We start from the raw sequence: 27,510 nt of genomic DNA on the forward strand, positions 1-27,510 counted from the left end.
TATTCAGGATTTCAAGTTGACGTCGGAATGTTTATATGAATTCCTAAACGAGGGTGTTTTAATAAATTCTCAAAGTGACACATCGTCTGTTGGACACGTGCATATCAAGGCAACGAACCGTTTTTTTTGAGCGGCACAACGAGACGAGACGAGACACGAGAGAAGAGAGAACGAAATGAAAAATGTTTAGGAGGGGGAACTTGAAAAGCTTGGTCTCGCATTTCATTGTCTGAGATTTGTGATTGGCAATTGGGATCTTTTGCGACCACAATGGCGGCAAATCCATCTCTCTCTCATTCGTCGTATTCATCTTCGTCTTCAACCTCTCCTCTTCATCGCTGCCTTTTTGCTCGCTCTCCATCTCTGCTTCTTTCTCGTCATTCATTAAAGTATGGATTTTGCCACGAAACTCCGAGAATCCTCACCGTCCGATCCCAAGCAATAAATTCTGGTTCAGGTCCAGGTATTTCTTCGGTCCCTTCTAATGGTGGTGGGTTTGGATCAAACGGGTTGGGGAATCTGGGGAAGAACGAAGCTGAATCTTCGGGCGTATCGTCGGCTTCTTCGGCCATCGATTTTCTCACATTGTGTCATCGTCTTAAGGTACGCCAAACTACCAAAGACTAGAGAGGTAGATTGGTTTTTCCGATTATATGACTACTTTGCCATTGTTTGATTTGGACCTCCTATTTATTAGTTTCTGAATTTAACTAGTTTGGTTTGAGAAATGCCCCGTCCTTAGTTGTGGTATACGAATTTTTCAATGTACGTGTCGAATGTGGCTAGACTTTTTCCGCTGGTGTTCTTCATTCTCTTTATGGTCGTAGCATGGACAATTGTGTCGGTGCACTTTATCAAAATTTAGAGACTCTGGAATTTTTTGGTCCTTCACACTTCCAACTACTGAAGTTTCAAATGATTATTTGGGAAAACACCAATATATGGAGCGTGCGTATTTCACAGCCTAGGAAGTGAATGATGCTTTTTTGATAATTAGGAAGCGAATGATTTTCCCTCTTCTTCTTTTCTTTTCTTTCCTTTCTTTTTTTGAATCATTGATTAGGTGTTGACCTCTTCTGAAGCGGAATAGTTTTTCTAAGTTTATCCTGGACTCTCTTTTTTTTTTTTCTTTTTCAAAATATAATCAAAGTAAAATGAGAATGCTATAAAAAATGACAAAAGACTAAAAATGCAGAAAACTTGGAAAAATATAAAACCATAAGAAATGCTGTTTAAAAAGAAAATGAGCGAAGCTAAAATTAAGGCATATGATTATCTATTTCATAAATTCAACACCAAAGAGGGAGAGAACAGAATTTATAAATTGGAAAAAATGAGAAGAAGAAAAGGTAGGCATTTAAACCATGTTAGATGCATTAAAGGGGAAGATTAAAGAGTCTTGATAAAAGATTAGGAAATTAAGGAAAGATGGAAAACGTTTTTGAAAAATTAAATGAAGAATATGCAGTGGGTGCTAGTGGAGGAGGGATTAGTAACTCTAATAGTACTAAAAAGTAACATATTACCTTCATAAAACTAGTATTGTTGGAGTGAAGGAGGCGCTAAACAAAATGAAGAAGGCAAAGGTGTTAGGACCTGATGGTATTCCAATAGAAGTGTGGAAAGATATGGGGTAGATAGGTTTATTATAGCTAATTAAACTATTTAATAAGATAATGAAAACAAAGAAGATTCTAGGTGAATGGAGAAAGTGCATTATGATGTCTATATTTAAAAACAAGGGCAACACACGAAGTTGTAATAATTATTGAGGAATTAAGCTCATGAGGCACAGTGTGAAACTTTTTTTTTATGAATAAAAGAAACTGATTTATTATAATAATAAAGAAAGTGTACAAAGGGGATAAGGGGAGAGATAAACTCTCTAAACTCTCCCAAATACAAACAGCAAAATTATAATACAGTCCAAAATAAATGATTGATCTAAAGTTTGTTAATGAATAATTGATCTGAAGTTTGACATGAAACAAGTATATCAGAAATTGAAAAAAAATAATATTAGTAGATCAAATTGGGTTTATGCCAGGGAGATGGAATCCATTTATTAGGACAATTGATAGAAAAGTTTAGAGAGAAGAAGAGAGATCTTCATATGGTTTTCATTGATTTGGAGAAACCATATGATAGAAAATGTATGAGTCTGCAAAAACAAATGCTAGAACACCTATGGGAGAGAGAGTAACTGATGCTGTTGATGTGAAAAAAGTTGAGTGTGAGATGGAAGAAGGCTTCATGGTGACCTCAAGGTGGAGGAATGTTCTGAAAGTGGAGTCCAAGGAATTTCTGTTTGAGGAGTTGAAAATCACGGGACAACCTAGCTTGAAGGTAAGGGAGACGACAACTATATTGGTGGAAAGAAGAGAGATGGTTGAATGGCTCAAAGCCTTTATGGCTGAGGCTGCAGACGAAGGAAAGAAACCAAGCTGGAAGGGAAGGACTACAATAACAGGAAGAAGTTATGTACTGGAGTGCTGAAGGAATGTTTAAGGTTCCAACATCACTCTCTTAGAGTTCTTTGCCAAGGTTAAGAAGCAAATGGTGCGTTTTCCTGAAGGACAAAATAGCCAAGGATGGAAAAGGGTAGCTGTAGGTTTTCAGGGACTTCTTATGCTGGAAGGCAGAAAAATGTGAGATCTCACAAGTGGGAGTAGATAAAGCTCCCTTCGAGCCTACGGTCTAAAGCATGAATCTATTGCCTTGGCTCACAGCACAACCATTCCCACTGTGAGCATTAATCTCGGGAGAGAACATTGGGAAAGAATGCTAGTAGTTGAAGCTGAGAAACAAGTCTCAGATTGCAGGAGAGTTGCTGATCTTCTGCAGTGTAAATTGAGGTAAGAAGCACCTTCATATTAACTCCTTTTGACAATCTTAAAGCAATGCTCGATCCCCATGAAAATTTGGTGGAAGCTGCTTCTATGAGATTTTAAGAAGCTTGGGGGTCCTTTGATGTGTTTAAGTGGACTCCCTCCTCTAACTCAAAATCATTCTCAGCTGAAGATGGAATGGTGGTTCAGGTGTTTCGGTTGACTTTTCATCTTTGGGAACATGAGGTAGCAGCATTCATTGCAGTTTTATGTGGTGCCCACCTTGATGGTGAATTTTGGGGAGATCTTCGTTCAACAGCCCTTCTCTTGAGCGGAGTAAAACCAGAGGGGATTCCAAGGAAGGTGACCTTTTGTGTGGATGGACTGTTTATCCCGGTGTGGTTGGCTTCCTCCATTGAAAGCTGCAATGTGGAAGGAGGGTTGACAAGAAAGAGATGAGCAGGTGGATGCATAGGTGCTACATGGAAGGTTGGGATTGGAAAATTAGTGGTTGGACAGAAATATTACAAAAATGGGCAAGCAAGCTTTAGTTCTTTCAAAAGAGTTGGGCAGTTTGGCAAGTCAAAGACGTGAAGACCAAGCAAACGGACTAGAGCCTATTTGGACCTATGCCCAAGTGGTGATGGGTGGCACCAAAAGAAGGGACTCAAATAGCGCAATATGTTCAACTTCAAAGGTAAAGCATAATGAGACTAGGCTGGCGGAAGTGATTTTAAAGGAAGGTGAATCGGTGGATCAAACTAGAAGGGCGGACTAACTTAAACAGTCACGTGTGAGACCAGGTTGGTAATTGTAGGCCTGTAGAGTCGAGTGAGCCCACGAATTTGGGAGGAAAAATCAAACATGCAAGAGGCTTTATTTGACCCAACTTCATTTAGCCCATCCAAGGTTCAAAATATCAATGCGTATTGGGCCATATCGACCGGTATGTATTGTACCGGTGGCCTCCCAATATGCCCTTATAGTGGGTGTTTCGGAGTCTGACTTGGTTCAAGGGGTAGATGGGCCTTAAATTGACCTCTCTGAACCAGTTTGAAAAAAAAACCAAAAAAAGACCCTCGATATAGGCCGATACGCCCCAAATGGCGTATCAGCTTGTATTGATATTTTGAACCTTGGGCCCATTTGCTAATGTGGTAAATGGGCTGAGATTAGAAGGCCAATCAGGGACAAAGGCACATGATAACTTAAAAACTCACGTGAGGGAGGGACAACCTAAACCAGATGAAAATTCTGGTCTATTTTCATCATCAGGTTCTTTGGTTCATACCTTAGCTTCTGCCCAAATTGGAAGCTCTTTACAATACAAGTAGAGAGAGGAACTAGTTGAGGGAAATCTAGGAAAGCCTGACAAAGAAATAGACCTTGGAGAGAGCTCGGGCAAATATGAGGTTTTAAGGAGAGGAAGTTGAGAGTGTGGCTAAGGGTTGTGAAAATGAGGGGGGAGAGTTACTATTAAAGAAGTTGTAGGAGGAGGAATTAGAGAGGATATGAGGAAAAATTTGTTCCCTCCTTGAGGAGTACAAGCACAAAGAAGAATCCTTGGAGGAAAATCCAGAAAAGTTTGAGAAATTAAAAGACTTTAGAGAGTGTCTAGGCAAATCGGGGGTAGGAAACAACTGAAAAAAAAGGGAAAAAGAATAGAGGTAGAGAGATTGATCCTGAAAATAGGAGATATTGAATTTATCGGAAGAGGGTAGAGAAGAAAGGCTTCTAAGTAGGGGCCTGGAATGCTAGGTGGGTTTTCAAATTTTTTGTTCCTATGAAAATCATTAGTTGGAATGTGAGGGAATTGGGGAGTGCAGGAAAGAGAAGGATAATTAAGGATCTTGTTAAAAGAGAAAGGCTTGACATTGTGATGTTACAAGAGACCAATTAGTTGAGCTTGATAGAAGATTGACTAGAAGTGTTTGGAAGTCAAGAGGAATAAGATGGGTCTTTTGCACCTTCTTCGGGGGGGGGGGGCTTCAAGGAGTATTGCTACTTTTGGAGAGAGGATATTGTAGCGGTAGTGAAGGAATTAATAGGAAATATTTTGGTGTCTTTGAAGTTTAGATTGGTGGAGGATGGTTTCAATTGGGTGTTAACTAATGTGTATGGACCAAGCAATTACAAAGAGAGGAATGAGTTTTGGGAAGACCAAGGGCTATGGGAGGGCCCTTGGTGTTTGGGTGGGGATTTCAATGTAATCCGTTTTACTAATGAGTCAAATAATCCCCAACCAGCGTAAGGAAGTTTAATGCTTTCATCAATAGTAGTGACCTAAAGGAGCTTCCCCTATTGCAAACTCACTTTACTTGGTCCAACTTCTAGGAATGCCTAACTTGCTCAATAGATTTCTCTTAATGAAAGATGTGAAAGTCATTGGAGGGTTTGATAGAAAAAGCTTTGCCTAGAGTTACTTTTGACCATTGTCCTATTGAGCTAGGATAGAAACCTTTTAGTTGTGGACCAAGACCGTTTAGATTTGAAAATATGTGGTTGACACACTTGATTTTGTTAAAAAGGTTGGGAATGGTGGAGTGAAGAGATGAGGGGGGCGAAGTGGAAAGGGGTCAGATTCCATAAGAAGTTTAAAAAGATTAAGAGCAAAATTATGAGAGTGGAATAGGAACCAATTTGGGAGAATACAGGAAATGAAAGTCACTTTGATGACCCAAATAGATGAACCAGATGTGAAGGAATCTCAAAGAATCATGAATGCATAGGAAAGAGAATGAGGATGGAGATTAAAGAAGTAATTAAAAGAGGTCCTTTCGTGAGAAGAAATCTCTTAGAGGCAGAAATCTAGGTATAAGAGGATCAAGGAAGGTGATGGAAACAATAAATTCTTCTAAGAAGTAGCTAATGGGAGGAGGAAAAATTTAGTGACTAAACTCGAGGTGGATGGAGTGGAATTTGATTCTCAAGAGGAAACTGCCAATTGCTTTGTAGCTCACTTCAAATCTATCTTGAGGAGACCTCTAGCTAGTAGAGTGGAGCTGGCTGATTTGGACTAGTCAAGACTTTCCAAAGAAAATAAACATAGAGAGCAAGCCAAGAAAGAGGAAGCTGAGTGAATCAGAAAGGCTAAGGCGAGATGTAGAAGAAGATAAGGAGTTCAGTGAGAGGAAGGGTAGTAGAAAAGGGGTTAATTGACAAGGGGATAGGTAATGGGTAAATAGTAAGTGGAGATGAAGATTCTTAGTTGGAAAGTTAGGGGGTTGGGAGGAGTTAGGAAAAGGCCTTTAATAAAAGAAGTAATAAAAAGAGAGGATCCAAATGTAGTGTTGATTCAGGAGTCTAAGATGATGGAGTTTGATAGGAGATGGGCTAGATCTTTGTGGAGGGTAAGGGGCATTAACTGGGTTATTTGTCCTTCTTGGGGAAGGTTGGGAGGATTAGTGACATTGTGGAAAGAAGAGGTTTTGGAGGGAGTGGAAGAGCTGATTGGGAAGTTCACTGTATCTATTAAGTTCAGACACAGGGTAGACATGTTTGAGTGGGTACTAACCAATGTGTACGGTCCAACTGGTTACAGAGAAAGAAGCGAGTTTTGGGAGGAATTGGGAGACATTAGATGACTCTAGGAAGGCCCATGGTGTTTAGGAGGAAATTTCAATGTCATCAGATTCACAGAGGAGACCATTAGTGTGAGGAGAGGCAACAATACTAGCATGAGAAGATTTAACAGCTTTATCAATAATTTTGAGTTGAAAGAGGTTCCTTTTCTGCATGGTCTGTTCACTTGGTTCAATCTTCAGGAGAACCCTATATTCTCTAAGTTGGATAGGTTCTTATTCACAACAAATTGGGAGGAGCACTGGGGGACTGTTAATTCTAGAACATTGCCTAGGGTAAAATCAAAATCATTGGCCTATTACCTTGGTGAGAGAGGATCTTGGCACTAGAGGGCCTACACCTTTTATATTTGAGAACATGTGTCTGTCTCACCCTGGATGTATTGAGTTGGTAAAAAATTGGTGGAATGACAATAACTCAATGGCTAATTGGGAGGGTATGAAATTTCATTGGAAGTTGAAGGAGCTAAAAAGGAAGATCAAGGATTGGAACATGCTACATTTTGGAAGGATTGAAGAGAGAAAACAGGTAGTGATCAATCAAATTGAGGAGTAGATGCCAAAGAGGGGGTAATTTGAAGTGAGAGACAAGCAAGAAAGATGGGAGCTCAGGAAGCAGTTAAAAGACATCTTATTACAAAGAGGAAGTCAGCTGGAGGCCAAAGTCTAGGCATAAGTGGGTGAAAGAGGGAGATAGGAACACTAAATTTTTCATGCAACGGCCAACGGTAGAAGGAGGAATAGTCTGATTTCTAAGTTGGAGGTTGATGGGGTGTCCTTAACTCAACAGGATGATATTGTGAGGGCCTTTGTGGAGCACTTTAAATCTATTTCTATAAGGCCCTTAAACCTAAGAATCTGGGTAGAAGGGTTAGAGTGGCCAAAATTGTCCAATGAGAATAAGAAGTCGCTCAAAAGAAAGTTTGAGATGGGGGAAATAAGGGAAGCAATATTTGTTCATGGTAGAAAGATAATTGATTAGATCTTAATAACAAATGGATGTGTGAAGGAGATGAGAAGATCGAATCAAGGTTTCATATGCAAATTGGATCTTGAAAAGGCCTATGATTTGGTGGATTGAAGTTTCTTATTAGTAGTGCTTCAGAAGTGTGGTTTTGGGAATAGATGGTGTAATTGGATGGATGGATGTCTCACATCTTGCTTTTATTCAGTTTTAGTTAATGGGGTAGTAAATGATTTCTTCCCAGCCTATAGAAGCCTAAGACAAGGTGATCCATTCTCCCCTTTCTTATTCATACTGGTTGCTGATGTGCTTAGTAGACTTTTATCAGAAGCATATAGGGCTTAATCAATAAGAGGGTGGAGAATAGGAAGAAATAGAGTCTCAGTAGCTCACCTCTAGTTTGCAAATGATATTATAATATTTTGTGAGGGATGTGATTTGTTGAGGGTAAGGAATTTGAAGAATCTTATAATTCTTTTTGAAAGTGCCTTTAACTTGAAAATAAAATTGAGAAGTTTTGGAATTTGGAGACTATAGCTGCCTGCTTAGAGTGCACCATTTCTGAGTGGCCCTTGACATACTTGGGACTCTCTCTAGGTGCTAATCTGAAGGAGAGTCGGTTTTGGAACCCATTGGTGGAAAAGTTTGAAAAGAGACTGACGGCCTGGAGAAAGAATTGTATTTCTCTTAGGGGTAGAGTAACTTTAATTAGGGCCACACTTGCTACATGCCAACCTGCCTATTTATTTTCTACCAGTCTTTAGAATACCTTCTAGGGAAGGTAAGAGGATAGAAAAACTAGTGAGGGATTTTCTGTAGGAGCTAGGGGAAGAGAAGAACCTGGTGGCTAGTATCCATGGCTGTTTTGAAAATAGTTGGGATGCTGGGGTATCTTGACGGGTGTTACAACACTTTGGAAGGCGATTTTTTGGCATCCTACCTAAATTCCTTGGGCTTGTAAGGTATGATGTCTGCTTTGGTACTTCTAATCCTTTTGGGAAGGTGTTTGGGTGGGTATCCAACCATTGAAAGAAAGAAACACAACTCTTCTCAGTAAATGGTTGTGGAGATTCCCTCGGGAACCAAATGCTCTTTGGATTGATGTCATCACTAGCAAGTATGGGAAGCATTCTAACGGTTGGGATAACAATATTCACTTGGACCAGGTCAAAGATACCAACTTTTAGAAAGGTATAATCTCAACTTATCATTTTTTCATATTTTGTATCAGATATGAAAGGTACCAACTTTTGGTGGGTATCCAACCATTAAGTTCTGGACTGATGTTTGGTGGGGTGACCACATTGGTCAATTTCTTTCCTCGCCTTTTCAACCTTACCCTTAACCATGAATCCCATGTTTTGTCCTCATCCCTTACTCAGTTTAACTGGAACCTAAACCTTAGAAGACCGACAAGGGACTTAGAACTTAGTGAAGTTACTAGATTTCTGCACACCATTAGAGAAGTGTACCTCTCCCCAAATACCCCTGACCTTCAAGTTTGGACCCTTCACCCGTCAGGTAACTTTTCAACCAAGTCTTGCTTCAAGGCTCTAATAGAGGGAAAAAAGACATCAAAACAGTTCCCCTTCAAGAGAATTTGGTGCTCCCATACCCCATCTAGAGTTTGTTTGTTTTTTGTTTTTGTTTTTGTTTTTTTGTTTTTTGGTGTGTGGGAAGCTAGTTTGAAGAGGATTAATACTTATGACCTTCTCCAGAAAAAGAACCTTGGAAGATCTTATTTCTCCCCACATGTCTCCTGCTTCTGTTTAAAAGCTGGGGAATCATCCAACGACATACTGTTTCACTATAAGGAAACCAAGAAATTTTGGAACTTCTTCCTCACCCTATTTGATTACAGTTGAGCCTTCCTAGAGCATGTGGCAGATTGTCTAAGACAATGGACAGGAAGAGGCTTAAATGAAAGAGGGAAGACGTTGTGGCAATCAGCAGCTCATGCTATTCTTTGGAGCATATGGGAAGAGAGAAATAATCACGTGTTCAACAGTAGAACAAGAAATCATGAGGAACTCATTTCCATCATATCTCATAGATGTTTCCTTTGGACTTCCATTTCAGAGTACTTTAAAGGAGTCTCCATCTTTGATCTTCAAAGGAATTCAACAAACTTCATAAATTCCAAACGTATGTCTTTCACCATCCCCTGCATCTTCAGAACTGCTGAGGAAGGGGAGATAACCTTGTATTTTGATGGAAGTGCCATCGGAAATCCAGGTGAAGCAGGAATTCGAGGTGTTTTCAGAAGAAGAGATGGTAACATTAATTGGGATAGCCTCTTCAACAAAGACTGAAGTCATGGCAGCATTAACTGGTATCAGGATTGCAAGAGATTTGGGTTATTTGAATATCACCATCAAAGGAGATACAACAAACACTATCAAGTGGTTAGCTCATCCTGACAGAGGCCCCTGGACTCTAGTTCACTACTTGGCTGAAGCAAGAGGCATTTTTTCCACCTTGAACACACAATTGTGTTGGGTCCCTAGGAAGTTAAACTCTAGCTGACGGTCTAGCAAAGGCTGGTGTTCACAGGGATTACCTTTTTAGTGATAGTTTTCTCCCTGTATAACTCTTTGAGTTAGTAGTTTCTGTGTACATCTTCTCATGTACCCTTTTTCCTTTGAATAAAGTTATTTTCTTTTCAAAAAAAGGGAGCCTATTTCTCAGTTCCTCCCTCCCCTGGTCCTTCTGTTGCCTTTAAACTGGGATTTTGGGTTGAATCTGTTTGTGTCTATAAACTTTTACTTCTACTGGGTTCTGTTTGTCTGGACCCTCTTAAACCTGACAGTAGAATTTGGACTTCGACCTCGAGTGGCTCCTTTACTTGAGCCTCCTTCGTTAAGTCCCTATGCTCTATTCCTTCCCCTTGCTGTTCCTAGTAAAAGAAATTTGGTTAAGGCCTATTCCCCCAAAATAGTTGTCTTCAGTTGGGAAATTTTTCATGGTAAGATAATACTTTGGATAACCTGCAAAAGAAGAGACCTTACTTGTGTCCGTCCCCAAACTGGTGTACTCTGTAAAGTGTAGAATGAGGACTGATACCATCTACTAATTCTTTGCTCTTTTGTTGTGGACATTTGAATTAGGTTTTTATGTCGTTCAGGTGCAGGTGGAACTTGCCATTTTGAAGAAAATTTGCTATTTGATCCGCCTACTTTTGGGTGGCCAACTAAAAGAGGGAAACCAATGCAGTAATGTATCAGAGAACCTCTTTTGTAGACTATTTGGGAGGAAAGAAATGTTAGAATATTCCAAGAAAAGGAAAGAAGCCTGGTTGAAGTCAAGGAGTGTATATTGACAAGGGCAATCCTTTGGCTAAAAAGTTCAGATCTTTTCCTGGACTATTCTTGTGATGATCTTTGAAGGAGTTGGACAACAGTGGCTTCCACTTCCTCCAAAAAGAATAAAATACAAGCAATGTGGATATCCCCTTAGGAGGGTGTTGTAAAGTTGAACTTTGATGGGAGTGGTCAAGGCAATCTAGGGCCTTCGGGTGTAGGAGGGATCTTGAGGGATAAGGACAGCAACATTCTCTTATTATTTTCAGGTCCACTGGGATTTGGAGACTCTACAAGGGCTGAGTTACTAGTTGTACAAGGATTACAAATTGCCAACCAACTTGGAGTTGAAAATTTGATAGTGGAGTGATACTCTAAGGTGGTAGTGGGTTGGTTGTTGGATCTGGATACTGTTATTTGGGGCTACAGGGATATTCTTAAAAATGTTCATAATTGTATCCCGCCAATTGTATCCAAAATAGTTTTTCGGACCACATTTTTCAATACTGCGGGGTCCACCTGAATCTCACCACCTGCTTGATGGGTTTGAAAATTGAAAAGTTCCTCTGTAACGTGTTTATTTGCTTCTCTCTGCCTACGTCCACGTGTCAACAGAGCAAGCAATGGAGCACCCCTGCCATTAGTGCTGCCCGTACACTGTTCCCTCCCTCACCTCCCCTGATTCTCCTGAGCTTTCCACCACCACCTCCTTCTCGGTTGCCCGTGGAACTCCCCCTCCCCTGCACTGTCCCTAGAACGGCACTTGAAGCTGAACTTTGATGGGAGTAGTCAAAGCAACCCAGGTCACTCTGGAATTGGAGGGGCTTTTAGAAATAAGGATGGTGTTGTTATGGCCTTATTCTCAGGTCCTGTGGGAGTAGGAGACTCAATAAGGGCTGAATTACTTGCTAACTTACAAGGAGCCCAGATTGCAAATGAGCTAAGAGTGGAGAATTTGGTGATTGAAGGTGATTCTAAGGTTGTGGTGGTGGGATGGTTAAAGGATCGGGAGTCTATCTTTTGGTGCTACAGGGATGAAATCAAGAAATTCAAGTGGTTAACAAGAAACATGAATTTGAGATTACAATGGGTGGGGAGATCGGCTAATACTATGTTTGGTTACTAGCCAAGCAAGGGGCAAATAGGGATAAGTTGTATTTGGCCCAATTGTGATTTGTTTCTTCGTTTGTGATTTGTGTTTTCAGTTTGGAGGTCACAGCTCATGCCTTTCCAAGGGCTGCTTGTAATGCTTGATTTTCTTGATATTAATAAAATCCTATTTCATAGAAAAAAGACTTGCAAAGATAACATGCTGATGTAGGGATGCCCATTCCCCTTGTTATCAGCTTATCCCTCATTAGACATTTGCTTAAGGCTGCTATCCATGCCATGAAAGATACTTTAAGATACCTGGGTCTATTTATTATTTTTTATTCATCTTGATATGGCGTCAATATTTTTCTTCTAAACATAAGAATGCGGTGATTTTTTGAAGACGACTTATTGTACAGGAACCTTTTTGTTTTAATACTGGGATTTCTCCAACCTTTTTTCCTTTACTTTTTTTTTTCTTCAGACAACAAAAAGGAAAGGATGGATCAACCATGGAATTAAGGGTGCTGAATCTATTGCCGATCACATGTATCGCATGGCACTAATGGCTTTGATTGCTGGTGACCTTCCTGGTGTGAACAGGGAAAGGTTAAGTTTAGCAACAGTATCAATAAATTTCTACATAAATTTTCTAATACCTTTGTTGTTTTTTACATTGTAATATAGAATTTTGTTAAACCACTCTTGTTTCATTGATTTGGGTACAAGTTCTGCTCAGTTAAGTTGGTACTAGAAGATCATACAGAACAATTGGAGGAAAGGGAAAAAAAGACAATTGTGCAAATTAATGGGATATAATAGAAGCTGCCGTTAGGCTTCCATTACTTTGTAAATTCTGGTACAAAGGGCTAGAAAAGTGAAAATGGCCTTGATGAAGGTTGTAAATCCTCTAATGTTAGGATTTATATACTGTCTTAGTTGTAATATCGAATAAAAACATTTCATTTAAATCCATAAGCATTTAAGCTTCTAGTAGAATTTAAATGATCCATGAGATATGAAGAATAACATGAATTAGAACTTCAGCCTTGGGATTGTATATCTTGGTAGGTTACTTTATTTCTAATTCAATTTATAATAGACCATGACATTGCTATTAGTTTCCCTTGTTTGATTGTTAATTCCCTTTAAGGCACTTAGAAAGAAATTTGAGGGTTCATTTGGTTCCCTGGATTGGGTGCCTGGAATTGGAATCAGAACTGCCCATTCTGATTCCAATCGTTTGTTTGGTCAGAATGGGATTCCAATTCTCATTCTTGTTGGAATGGGATTCCCCCATATGAGGAATGGTCATTCCAGGCTCCCCCTTGGGAATGGGATCCCACTCTAGAGGCTGTCAAGAAGTAAATAACTCCTAAGTGCTGACAAAAAACCTCTAAACCCTAATATTAATAAAATATTATTAAAGTAATAATAAGATAATAATAACATAGTAATAACAAACTACTAATAAAATAATAATATAACAAAAACAATAATAAAATAATAAAACAATAATAAGAAAATATTAATAACTAATACAATGAAAATTTTCAGTTGATTCTGATTTCAACTCCAAATGAACCAAACAGCAATAATTGGAATCTGACTCCAATTCCTGTTTGAACCAAACAGGCGTTGGGAATAGGTGATTCTGATTCCCATTCCAATTCCGATCCTGACTGCAAACCAAAGGGACCCTGAAACTGTGTTTGCCTATTCTATGTTAGGCAAACCAAAAATGTAGTGCCACTATTAACCATTGAGGGACAGTCTAGATTTTGAAGATACACATGGAACACTAGGATAAATAGGATACATTAAGACATGAATAAATGAAAGCAAATAAATCATAGAAAGAGAAAAATATCTATGTCAAGCTTACTTAAATAAAAAATAAACTGTTTTCCATGTGCAGTCTGATGTTAGGATCCAGAGGAACTGAGTATTCACTCTAGCTGGCAACTATCCAGCCTCCCTGATGTGGCGATGCAGCTTCCAAGCACCCTTACCACCAGGAGACAAAAACATAAACTTTCTGTCCAAGAGATAAAATTGAATGTCAACTATTTGAATGATTGTATCATAATTTTTTAGTGTTGTACCTTTTTCTGTTTCTCTTTCGTTTACTTTCCAAGTTCAGGGGCTTATTTAAGTTTTTAGTTTTTCTTCTCTTTCTAACAGGTGTATTAAGATAGCAATTGTGCATGACATTGCAGAAGGTAGTTTAACTCTGAATCTGTTTCTTTTTCTTATTGTTTTCTTTCTTAGCACTATTCATGCTCAATATTGGTACTCAAAATATTTGAGTAACTGATCAAACAATGTTTATATAAGTTTTGCCAATTAAGTCAACAGGTTCTTATTCTGTCAGACTGTCACTACCTTCTCTGCTTAATAATGTAATTTGTGCTTAATTTTGATATTTAAATGTCACTGTATATTCTTGTCATACATGTACCAATTATGTTTTTCAGAAACTCTTTGGCATATAACTCAAATGCATTTGTGAACTTGGATTTAACATTTGCGTTGTGTTCTTGTTTATGAATTCGTCGTTGTGTGTATACTGTGGGTTTAACACCAGGGCGAGGTGCTTTACTGCCTTGCTAATTTGCTAAACTGTTCAAATTGTTATTTGTCTTGATAGTCTGACATTCTCTATTTTCTTTAGTGTCTGTGTACCTGGTCATCTACACAAAAGGGAAAGAATATAATATGGAGTGAAAATGTTGTAAGATTGTGGAGAAAGAAAAGTGAGAGCAATAGGTTCTATTCTACATGCCATTTTCCACTCAAATTCTGTATAGTAGCCTGCAGCTGCTGAATAGTCAGCACTTTGTACATTTAACAGAAAACAGAGAGATGTGAAAGACAGGGAAGACCTAAACTTGGGAAGAGGAATTGATCTAAGAGGAGGGAAGTATGGTTTTATTGGAAGAATGTCTTTATTTTCAATGAAAAGATGCAATGGCAAGGCAAGGTGTAAATAGAGATGGGGTGTTCGTGGGAATATGTAATGATCTTGGGCGGGGGGGGGGTAAAGTTATGCCAAAAGTGGGAAGAGAAGGCTGTGCTAGCCTAGACGGGTGGTTCTTATATTGCATTCATTATTTTAATAAAAGTTAAGTTATTCATCAAAAAATGAAAGTAACTATCATTTTAAAAGCATAAACTTATTTGATTACATTTTACAATTTCAATTTCATCTTTTGATCTTTTTCACCCAATATAATGTTTTACTTACAAGTAAGCATACAACTTTTCCTACTTCTGGTGATTGAAAATTCTTACTTGGTTTTGCTAGCAATTGTTGGAGATATAACACCTGCAGATGGTGTGCCAAAAGCAGAGAAGAGTAGGCGCGAGCAAGAAGCATTAGATGAAATGTGTGAAGTACTCGGCGGAGGATTAAGGGGTATTTGATGCTATTTTCTTGGCTTAACTTAATTACAAGCTTGTTTTTACTCAGGGAAACAGTACTTACAATAACTGGAATATGTGCAGCTGAGGAGATAAAAGAACTTTGGGCAGAGTATGAAAACAATTCTTCTATAGAGGCTAATCTTGTTAAGGATTTTGATAAAGTATGTATTTTCTTGAATGTATGAGACTATGAATTTTAGTATGGAGTAAAGAGGTTTATTTTCTGAGAATATATGATGTTAATACTTGAGCTTTCCTACATAATATGTGGATGCAATTGTTGGCATTGCGAGGATTGATACCTTACATCTGCTTGGTCCTAGAAGTCTCCAGGGTCAAAAAGCAGAATTCTAGATTACTATAAGCAATTTGGTCTTGATCTGTTTCTTTAGATGGTCAAAATAATTGTGTTGATTCTCAGAAAAAAATCTTTGATAATAAATGATGATCATGCTAATTCTTTGCCCAGGAAATTCTTGTTAGTGTGTGGGTGGGTGGGCGGGAGGTTGTGGTGGGGGTTGGACATTTGTATTTATCATCTGTGTTGTCATTCCCCCTTTTATACTTTATCTACCTGCAAAATATGTGAATGCAATTGTTGGCATGCAAGGATTTATACCTTATATCTGCTGGGTCATAGAAGAGGAATCTCCAGGGCCAAAAGGCAGAACTCTAGATTGCTATAATCAATTTTTTTCTTGATCTATTTCTTTAGATGGTGAAACTAATTGTGTTGAATATGAGAAGAAAATGTTTGATGAATTATCAGAAATGTTGTCATTCCCCGTTATTGCATCTGGTGACACCCCTGAAAGGCCCACTTATATCTAAGGGTTCATTCTGATTAATAAGTGATTGACTAACCACTTATTACTTGTTAGTGGTGCACATAAGTGTTTCCTTTACTCTGTTAACATTTTGAAACTTTCACAATGACGCTAATATCCCTCAAACCCATGTTTAAATAGAAGGAACTGCAATAGCTACTCCCATCAACAACTTCAACATGATAGTTTATGCAGACTTTAGATAAAGACCGTTCAGAAATAAATATAAGCTCTTATCCCAATGTGATCTAATTAGTCATCAGAGGTTTCAGATTGTTCAGAAATATATATGAGCATGAACTTGTTAAAAGGTATATCTTCCACATGGAAACATGGTTTGGTTCCAAAAGGATCCTGCTTCTTCCCCTCTTAACCTTAAATTTACTGGACACTTTTCACTTTAGAAGCCTTTGCTGCAGTGTTTAAATTAAGCCCTTTTTGTGTGCAGTTCTTCAGTTGAAAAGTTGAAACTTTGGATAGATAATATCACTTGGGAAAAATTCAAATACAAGGTTATACTGAGCTGAGGTAGTATGTGATCTATCAAGAGGTTCCCCTATGGCCCTATCTTATGGACAATTGAGATTTTTTTTATCAGCAAAACAAATAAATTTATTAAATTAAAAGATAGATGAAATTAATAGTCAGTTGACAGGACTGTTAACCCAACAACACAACCAAAAATTACGTAGAAGCCCAAAACAGTTGCTGCCTCAAAACTCCTTGCCTAGCAAGGAAATCAGCCATCCCATTTGCAGTCCTTACCCATTTGAATTCAGCATTTATGTCCTCACCCATTTGAATTTAGCCATTCCACGAGATATGTCTGCTACAATTTGCCCATGAGATAATTAGCTTTGAGTCACCTTCCACCACTATCTTTCTATAACAATGTGTTAAAACGTGGAGGCATGATGCGAGGCGTTTCACTACCTAGAGGCATGAGGCATAGTTCAGAACATAAGAGGCGTAAGCCTCCCGAACACAAGGAGGCGTAAGCCTCCTTAAGAGGAGGGGGGATGAGGAGGAAGAAGAGGAAGAAAAATCTCATTTTTTTTATTTTTAATAAAAAATTTTTATATTAAGAAAAATGAAGATGCATATCACTAGTTGAAAAGGGGGGGGGCTTGTCGAAATAGAGGTAAGCGACCAAAGCGAGTGAGCCGAAAAATATTTCAAGTGCCCCAAGTCCTTAGTCTGGAACAGGCTTTGTGAGAACTATTTGAGCTTTTCAATGCCATGCTCATCACTTCCTATTGTAATAATAATGTCATCAACATAAACTTCCAACACAATCTTTCCAGAGGTAGTATCTCTATTGAACACTGAATGGTCAACCCTACACTGTGTCATTCCAATTTGCTGAACCGCACTACTAAATCTCCCAAACCAGGCCCTTAGAGATTGCTTCAACCCATAAATTGCTTTCTTCAACTGGAACACCTTTCCTTCCTCCCTCTAAGCAACATAACCTGGAGGTTGCTCCATATACACCTCCTCTTCTTGGTCATAGTGGAGAAGTGCATTCTTAATATCCAATTGAAACAATGGCCTATCAAAATGTGCAACTAGAGAAAAAAGTACACTAACTGAACCCATTTTAGCTACATGTGAAAAAGTATTAGTGTAATAAACTCTATAGGTTTGTGTGTACTGTTTGGCTACTAAGCATGCTTTATATCTCTCCACACTATCATTTGCAAGATGCTTAACATTGTAAACCCACTGACAACCAACTGCTTTCTTCCCTGGAGGAAGAGAAGTAGTGTCCCAAGTATGATTAAATCAAGAGAAGTAGACTCTATTGATGAGAAGAAAGAGACATTTTCAAAGGTCACATAAGGAAGGGAAAAGGAGCGACGAAGAGAAGGACTATGGCACTTATACCCTTTTTGGGTCCAAGAGTACCCTCAAAAACACACATTTAAGGGAACGAGCATCTAACTTATCTAAACCTGGACCCAGATGATGAACAAAACAAACACACCCAAAGACATGCGGAGGTAAAGGAAACAAAGATTTGAGAAGGAAAGACAGTAGAGAAGGGAGGGGAACCACGTAACACCGAATATGGCATATGATTAATGAGAAAGAAAGAAGTAAGAACAACATCACTCCAATATTTTTTTTGGAACTGGCATTTGAATCAAAAGTACCTGAGCAATGTCAAGTAAATGTCTATTTTTCCGCTCAGCTACACCATTTTGTTGTGGAGTAAAGGAGCAGGACGATTGATGTATTATGCCATGAGATTCAAAGAACATACGAAACGAGCGTTGGAAATATTCTTTTGCATTGTTAGATCGAAAATATTTAATGGAGATGCCAAGATGATTCTTAATTTCAGCGTAAAAGGAGAGAAAGATATTAAACACTTAGATTTCATTAAATAAGTCCAAGTCATCCTTGAAAAATCATCAACAAAGGAAAAAAAATATTTAAAACCATTGTAAGACTCAACTAGACAAGGACCCCAAACATCTAAATGAACAAGTTCAAAAGGCTCGAGACTCTAGCAGATTCCCTTGGAACAAAAGAGATACGATGATTTTTACTAAGCTGACAAACTTCACATTGTAACTCATGAACAAACACAACATTTGGAACAAGACTATTGAGAGCTGGAAGAGAGGGATGACCCATCCGACAATGCCATTGCAACAATGTAATGAAAGAATGAAGAGCTGTCTGTGATCCACCGCCATCTAGATAATACAATCCTCTAGCTTCATGCCCGCTACTAATCGTCTTCCCCATCTTGAGATCCTAAAAAATACAATAAGATGGAAAGGGTGAGACGGAGCAATTGAAAGATTTTGTTAACTTACTAATAGACATAAACTAAGGGGAAATTTAGGAACATATAGAACCGACAACAAAGAGAAATCAGAATGCAAAATAATGCCACCGGTACCGAAAACAAGAGAGGTAGTACCATTAGCCAAGGTAACCGATTGGGTGGTAGAGGGAGGGGAAAACGATGCAAATAAGTCTGAGGACCCAATCATGTGATCTGAGGCCCCATAATCAATAATCCATGATTTAGTAGAGGAAACGAGACATGTACCTATCTTCGCAAGAGTTGCAGTATTACCAGATGAAGAAAAGGAAGACAAACAAAGCTTTTCATTCTCTTCATGGTGATAGAAACCATTTCCTTCTGCTTCCTAGTGCCTAAAACAGTTGTAGGGTCATCGCCAGCGGTACCACTATCTCCTTCTACAGCAACATGATTAGCCCAAGTAGATGGTGGGCCATGTAGATCATAAGAAGTTTACAATATTTCCTTCCCGTCCACAATAACTTTTGATCATACCTCGACCACCAACATCGACACAACGACCTCTAAAATTCCCATTTCTACCACTACTACGACCTCCTCTCACACCATGGTTACCACCTCTGGGATAACTGCTTCTGCCACGTGATCCACCTCTACCACCTTCCGTTGCAGCTAGGGCAGACTTCTCTAATATTGGAGAACTATCTATATGTGGACTAGTAACCCTTTTTACTTTGGAAAAAACTTCTGATAGTGTAGGTATATCACCTTGTTGTAGTTGAAAATATTCTTGATACAATTGATAGATTCTATTTACATTGTCTTGTCCTGAATACAACTGCTTAGCATGTTCCCAAATTTCTTTCGCAGTATCAAAGAATATCAGGTTCACACTAATATGAGGTTCCATATTGTTCTAAAGACGTCATAATCTATGCATTCTCCTAGATCCAATCATTATACCCTGCAGTTCCTGGGTCTGGTCTATTTTCTTTAATATATTTTAACTTTCCTCTGCCAGTCAAATTTACCTCAACCGACTTCGCCCATGGTACAGAGTTTGTACCATTGCATTTGATTGATGTCATCTGTGCAGCCATGAAATCAGGTTGTTGGTTTCATTGCCAAAAGCTGCCATCAGTTATTTCTGCAACACTCTCCCAAGGCGAACACCTTTCAGACTCAACAAACTTAACTACAGGTTCAGAAACTTCAACAGCATGGCCACAACCCCTAAACCTGGAACATCAGAACAAAAACTTCTTCTACGAGTCAACCAACCTCACGGTTCACAGAAAACAACCCACCAAACACACCAAACACCATCCTCTCTGTAATTTATTGTGATAATTAATGAATTGTGTTTTTTGATAAAAACACCAAACACAAAAAACGACCAACCAAACTTAACATTCACAGTTGCACTTTGAACTGTCAAATAGAGGGAGTCTAAGACACCATCAAACAATCAACCAATGGTGCAACTTGAGGGCATGGAAGCTTCCTAACCTTCTGGGCAATCAGTCCTTTTAGGTCCTTCCCCTTCCTTTCTTCTCTTATTAGTAGAAAACCTCAGCCAAACCAGTTCCAGGCTTCCTTTACTGATGCAGTCAGGAAACTCAATCAACCAGGCTCTGATACCATGTTAATTGGCCTGTATTTAGTTAAACAAATAAGGGGAAACCTTCTGGTATGATTCTAGAATGAGAACTGATGGAGAAGAAGAAGAAGAGAAGGAGACAAAGAGAATAGGGCAAACAGTCTCTGTCAAATGAGAGAGAGCTACTGCCCCTATGTGTTTAATTCATAATGAGAAGGAGAATTACAATATTACACCTGTAAACTGAGACTTAAGAACAGAGACAAAAAACAGAGTTAAAATAAAGGGGAAAGACTAAAATAGCCCCAGAACAAAAACTGTATTTTAACAATGTGCAACTTGTTATTGCTTCCTGATGTAATGTTGCTGCTATTGGAACTGGACTATATGGCTTTCTATTGATTCCACACCTTTACATGTTTTAGTCATCTATTCATCATGGAAATTTGATTTATACTATGTGGAATTTAAAGCCTCTTCTAAATTCAATGTGTCATTCATTCTAAATAAAGTACATAAGCTCTCAACTGTGTTATTTTTGGCTAGGTTGAAATGATTCTGCAAGCATTGGAATATGAAGTTGGTAAGCACTTTGTCATAGAAGCACTTCAAATTCATAGGCTTCAACATCAACTATAGTTGTTTTCAGAACTTCTGAATTGGAGACACTGTGACAAGAACAAGAAAACTAATTGTTTTATTGAATTCTTGCATGATCCTTTTTATGTGTTAATGTGTATGAGAAAGTCAAATTTGTTGGCATTTATATTAATTTGCATACAGGTGTACATTAACAAACTTGTGCAAACAAGCCAGTCCCTGAAGGAATATCTTTAGGAGTGCATCATTAGCATGTTGTACAGTTTCAGTTCTATTGTGTCATTTATTTGCATAAATTTTACCTATGCACAGATATGTGCATGAGTTATTCCTTTAATATGCTTGTGGATGTATTGATACCATGATTTTGTTCTCATTCATATAATTGTGTAAACACAAATTAATCCTCTCTCTCTCTCTCTCTCTTCATTTACCAATATATGAAACTTGTTTCAAGTTATTGATAATTTGATATGACTGTAACTCAAAACAGTAACTAAACCCCAAAAGGTTGTAGTCATTTATTTGCATAAATTTTACCTATGCACAGATATGTGCATGAGTTATTCCTTTAATATGCTTGTGGATGTATTGATACCATGATTTTGTTCACATTCATATAATTGAATGTAAACACAAATTAGTCCTCTTTCTCTCTCTTTCTCTCTCTCTCTCTCTCTCTTCATTTACAAATATATGAAACTTGTTTCATTATTGATATAACTGGAACTCAAAACAGTAACTAAGCCCCAAAAGGTTGTAGAATGTTAATTATTTTTTTGCATTGCAGGATTAATCTGGATGAGAGAGAAATAATAGAAGGGGCATAAGTTTTAGGATGTGTGGTTTCTCTGTGGCCTATGAATTACTTAGGCTTACCTTTGGGGGATGGTCCAAGAAATAACAACTTTTGGTATATAATGGTAGAAAGGTTTACTAAGAAATTGGCTTCTTGGAAAAGCAATTATTTATCTTTGGGTGGAAGGATTGCATTGATTAAGTCCACTTTGGCCAATCTTCTTGTCTATTTTATGTCGGCATTTAGGATTCCACAAGGGGTCAGCAAAAGACTATAAAAGTTGATGAGGGACTTCCTATGGGAACTGAGAGAGGAGAAAAAGGATCACAGGGTCAGTTGAGAGGTGGTTAGTAGAAGGAATATGATGGCTTTAAGTATTGGGAATATTCAGGAAAAGAACATACCCTTGTTGGAAAAGTGGTTGTGGAGATTGCCAAATGATAGGGATAAACTGTGGGCAAATGTAATCATTAGCATTCATGGACTTGTGGCTGAAGGCTGGGACTCTGGAGTGTAGAATAGGGCAACAAGAGCTTCTCCTTGGAAATCCATTCATGACATTCTGCCATCTTTTCTGCCTTTTATCAAGTATAATCCTAGCATTGGGAACTGTGTTAAATTTTGGAAATTTGATTGGGTAATTCAACCCTAAAGGAGCAACTCCCAACCTTATTTGCCTTGTCAAACTGTAGGGGTGAACATATTTCCTCTTTCTTGACTCATTCCAACTCTAGGGATAGACTTGATTGGGACTTGGGTTTTAGAAGAGATCTTTGTGAGTCGGAATAAGTACTATTTTGCCTCTTCTCTAAAGTCTCAAGAAAATGGTCTTGAATCCTCTAGAAAGGGATAGTTGAGTTTGGACGCCTCCTTCTAGATCCTTCACATGTGCCTCTTTTTTTAGGTCCTTAAAATAACCGAGTGATAGCCTAGGATTACTTTTCCAGTTAAAGAGGTTTGGAGTAGACTGTTCCACCTAGAGTTGATGGTTTTTGCTAGGAAGTGTACCTAGAACGAATTAATACCTGTAATTTTCTCCAAAGAAAAAACTTCATTAGTCATCCTTCACTGGTTTTCTCCCTGTAAAGTTGAGGGTGAGACTTGTTTTCACTTATTAATCTCCTGCCCTTTTCCTCTTCAGTTTGGGATTGGTTTTCCTCTTTGTTTGGACTTGAGGTGGAACCCCCCACCTTCTGTACAAATCCTGTTTGCCCCTAACTTGTCATCTGGCCAACGAAGAGGGGGATAACCCTTTGGAGGTGTACAAAGGGCTGTTCTCCTGCTTTAATTGAAATCATTACTATTAGGGTGGTCCATTGGGTGAAGTCTCTGAAACTCTTTGAAGATTTCTGCTGGGAATTTGATGAGGAAGTGGTTTGAGATTGCTTGCTCTTCCTCCTCTAAGGCTATGGTTAGGCCTTTGTGGTCACCACCTAATGGTGGTTTCACAAAGCTTTACTTTGATGGAAGCAGTAAAGGAAATCTGGGTCCTTCGGGTATAGGTGGAATATTTAGGGATGAGGAAGGTAGAGTCCTTCCTCTTTATTTGGGTTCAATTGGGGAGGGTGACTCTTTGGGGGCTGGAATGATGGCTGTGATGGAAGGAGTGAAAAAGGTCAAGGAATTACTTATCCACAAGCTGGTGATCAAAGGAGATTCTAAGTTGGTTGCAAAAAGAGGAGGATACTGGTTGGTGGGACTACATCTTTGAGAAGAGGAAAATTAGAAGCCTGATACAAAACATGGAGGCCATCATACAATGAGTGAAAAGAGATGCTAATTCTTTTGCTGACTGTTTGGCTAAACAAGGGGTGGGAATAAATCAGTTTTTTTTTTTTTTTGGGCAACATTGTGAATTTTTTTCTGTTTTGAGGGAGTTAAGAGAGTTGATCTCTCCTTTTTTTTTTTCCTTGTAATGCTTTCTCTATTATTTTAATGAAATGCTTGTGTTGTCGATAAGAAAAAGTATAGCTCCTTACATGCATATCCTGATTGGAATATTTGACATCTATACTTTGTTCTCTGTTTTCCTTTTTTTTTTTATATTTAGAATGTGTCACTTTTGCTTCTTGTATGATAACTTTTTTACATACATAAGAATGTTGAAAGCTCCTATTTAAATCTTAAGTTACCCCATCGTTTACCCATGAAACAAAGGAGATAGGTTTTGTGATAGAAGTAGAGAGGATGGTTTGTGAAAATTCACATGCAGCTCCTTTTTTTTGTGTTTTGTTTTTCTCTTTTGTGCCTTTCTTTTTGATGAATCAGTGACAAGGGGGACGTTGGTGCAGTATTTTCTATATCCTATTTTTTGGCATATCTTATTTCTTTTCCTTTCTTCTAAGAAGGAAGTGGGGGAGGGGGGGGGGTTGTGGATGACAATTTAGTTAACAAATTTGTTTATTTACAATTTTCAGACAACCATAGTTCAAGATTGTTTCAGGGTTAATATATAGACCATAGAGAAGAAAACTTAAAGCAGATATTATTTCAGTCAAGTATATCAATCAATGTTTTAAAACATGGAGGTGTGACACGAGGCGTTCCACTACCTAGAGGCGTGAGGCGTAGTTTGGAATGTAAGAGGCATAAGCCTCCTGAATCACAAGGAGGTGTAAGCCTCTTTAAGAGGAGGGGGGGGGGTCAGGAGGAAGGGGAGGAGGAGGAAGAAGAGGAAGGGGGATCTCGTTTTTTCTTTATTTTTAATAAAATTCTTTTATATTAAGAAAAATAAAGATGCATTGCACTAGTTGAAAGGGGGGGGGTCTTGCGAAGGGTCCGGGGGCAGACCACTTTCTTTCCCCTTATCTTTTCTTCCCTTCCCTTTTCTTTTCTCTTTTTTTTTTTTTCTTCTCTTTCTTTTTCTCTCCCTTCCCTTTCTTTTCTTTTCCTTTCCTTCTTTTTTTTTTCAGTCTTTTTATATGAGGTGTGCACGAGGCGTACGCCTCTAGCACACCTCATGATTCATGAAAAAAGCACATGAGGCATATGCCTCAGAGGTGTCAGCACCTCTGACATATGCCTCAGGGCGTTCTGGGAGTGCCTCGCTTGGAGGCGCACCTCCAGGTGTATGCTTCCCACGCCTTTTAAAACACCGATATCAATTTTACATCCATTGACTATCATTTACAATTAAAAAGACAAGTGGAAAAGACTTCTTGTTTTGCTTTTAACTATTTTAATCTTTCTCCTAAGTTGTAATCATAGATCCAATGTGACAGGTTGTTATGATTAATTTCCAAGTTTTTTGACCTTTTAAGACGCAAATATCTTTGGCTAGGAGTTAAAGGAATGCATCTTGTGTATGGTTTGAACCACTTTCCCTTTCCTATCAAAGGTCATCCAGCCCTATGTTGTCTACTAAATTTATCCGTGTTTGGGCTTTCCTCCAGTCAAACTTCGTGATTAGACACATTCCATGAAGTATGAACTCATTTCATTCAAGATCAACAAGTATCAAGCTTAGCCAACATAAACCATCTTGTATAGTACTAATGTCAGTTTGCTTCTATTTATTGATTTAGGCTAGGTTTGGTTCTTTGGAAAATAAGGAATTTTCTCAATTTTCTTATAAAATAAGGAGAAAGCGTAGACTATGGTCATTTAGTAAAATAGTTATCGAAAAATGGCTATTTGGTAAAACAAAAGTTATTAACCATACAACCTGGTGAAAGTTACTTTAGTGGGTATGTTTTAAGGAGATTAGATCTCATTTTTTTTCATCCAATTAAAAGCCTGCATGCACAAATTCCAACTTTAATGAAATTCATTAAATTCCCATAATACCCTCTAAAATGTAAAGCAACTTTTTATGATCATCAGACTCGTACATTATTTTGTAACACATATACTACCTTTTATACTAAGAGCAGTCACTTTGTGTGAAAAAATGCCAAAGGTTAGGAACATATCCGGTCCACCCCTACCAAGACTCCAGATAGTTGGGACTTAGGATCAACATTGTGTAATGGCCTTTAAAGACTACCTTCTTACAACTTTAAACTGATCAGAGTATCCCCTTATCTTCTAATGGACTGATCTTTAGTTACTCACCATTATTACCCATCGAAGACAACTAAAGTTCATACAGGTGGACCTTGATGTTATGTTATCTCTTCTTATCCACTTCCCTGTTTCTTATGGTATCATATATTCCACCAATTGTTTGTTTAGATTACCTCTGACCTGTCACTGGTACCTTCACCTTGATGTTATATTCCCATATTATTGTTGCAGATCATGGAAAAGTCTTGGATGAATTTTTTCTCTCAACAGCAGGTAGATCAAAATTTATTGTCTTTTAAGTTTTAACTACACGGTATAGATCAGTTCAGTTTTATTGCCTTCTCAAGTTGGTCATACTGTATATCCTTTTCAATTGACAGGAAAGTTCCAGACTGATATAGGAAAGAATTGGGCAGCTGAAATTACATCACGAAGAAATTTAAGGTTAGGAAAGGCTTAACTAATCATCTTTCTCTAAGCTAAGTGATGTATTTTGCGTCCCTGATTTTATATCAACCCCAGCTCACCCTTCCCACCCTCCTTTGGCCTTTCCTATCCACTACAGTTATATTGAAAGGTTGATAGGTGGAATTTTTACATCATAACTTGTATCTTTTGAAGCTCAATAAAACGTTGATTTGCCTAAGCCATGGCAAATGACAGTAAAGGGTTTATAGCTCTGACTCTGATAAGATTTGAGCTTCGTTGCCTCAATGGCTCAATGTTAACAAAATCAAAATGATTGGTGCCATAGCTGTTGAGTTCTTGTAAATTTGATTTATATATTTTCTCAGAAAAATTGATTTATATCTTTAACAGCTTGGTTTATGGCAGTTGAAAACTGGTTTAAGATTGTTGAAAGAACAAATAATTTCAGCAACTTGAAAAGCTTGGGTTGTCAGCTTGATAGTTGGAATACATGATGTTTAAACAAGTTTACTGGAGTGTAGACTAGAAACTAAAGGCTCACAGGCAGTTGCTTGGAATCATAAACAAGAGATCTATTTATCTGGAACATTCATTCCAGGGGACGCCTCTTGATTTTTATCCACCCAATCCAAGCAAATCAAACACGAAACTGATGATATTGAAAGTAACAAATACTCCAGAGTCTAGATGTTATATGCATCTCATTATAATGTTAATGAGGGTTGGAGGATGATGGGATTATTGTGTGCTGTATGGATTCCATGAACCCTTGAAGTATATGCCCATTCACTTGAAGTTTGCCTAATACAAGGATCATGATCAAGGTTCAAACTCCGTTTTCTGCGGAGGATGCAAATTATGACTCCGGATTTACTACAAAATCCTGTACAATGGGGCTATGCAACCCGCTCATGAGTAAAAACATAGGCAATCCATACAGTTACCAAGTGTGTTTGCTTATGATTGAGTTACATCATAGCCTGTCATTGAATGGGCACCAGATTGCGACAAGATTCCCTGCCCTGCTATGAAAACGTAAGAGTCCAGCTGCACATTGGAAGCATCACCCCGTGAATTTAACATACATGTAAGCCCCATGAATTTGACATACATGTAAGGAAGATATTTCCAATGGGGCTGGATGCTATGTTATTTGTCCCTTGGGTATGGCAGGAAGATGTTCCCAATAGGAATGGCAATGGGTAGGGTACCTAAACCCATCTAACTTTTCATCTCAATTTTTTAAACCCATTAAACCTGGCCCGACCTTCTTACCCT

At 38.3% G+C, this 27,510-nt stretch overlaps 1 protein-coding gene across 1 annotated transcript; it reads left to right on the forward strand.

Moving 5' to 3' along the window:
* Positions 1-91: 91 nt before the first annotated feature.
* Positions 92-26,619, forward strand: LOC148854665 (Metal-dependent phosphohydrolase). Its single transcript, XM_088984415.1, has 8 exons — positions 92-603; positions 12,249-12,373; positions 13,949-13,986; positions 15,072-15,182; positions 15,272-15,351; positions 20,946-20,982; positions 26,035-26,076; positions 26,184-26,619. The coding sequence occupies exons 1-8, from the start codon at positions 271-273 to the stop codon at positions 26,261-26,263; spliced, it is 846 nt and encodes a 281-aa protein (XP_088840541.1). The 5' UTR covers positions 92-270; the 3' UTR covers positions 26,264-26,619.
* Positions 26,620-27,510: the final 891 nt, after the last annotated feature.

Source organism: Nelumbo lutea, chromosome 4 (genome assembly GCF_056320005.1).
Source record: "Nelumbo lutea isolate HS-2025 chromosome 4, American lotus-T2T, whole genome shotgun sequence".
NCBI classification, from domain to species: domain Eukaryota; kingdom Viridiplantae; phylum Streptophyta; class Magnoliopsida; order Proteales; family Nelumbonaceae; genus Nelumbo; species Nelumbo lutea.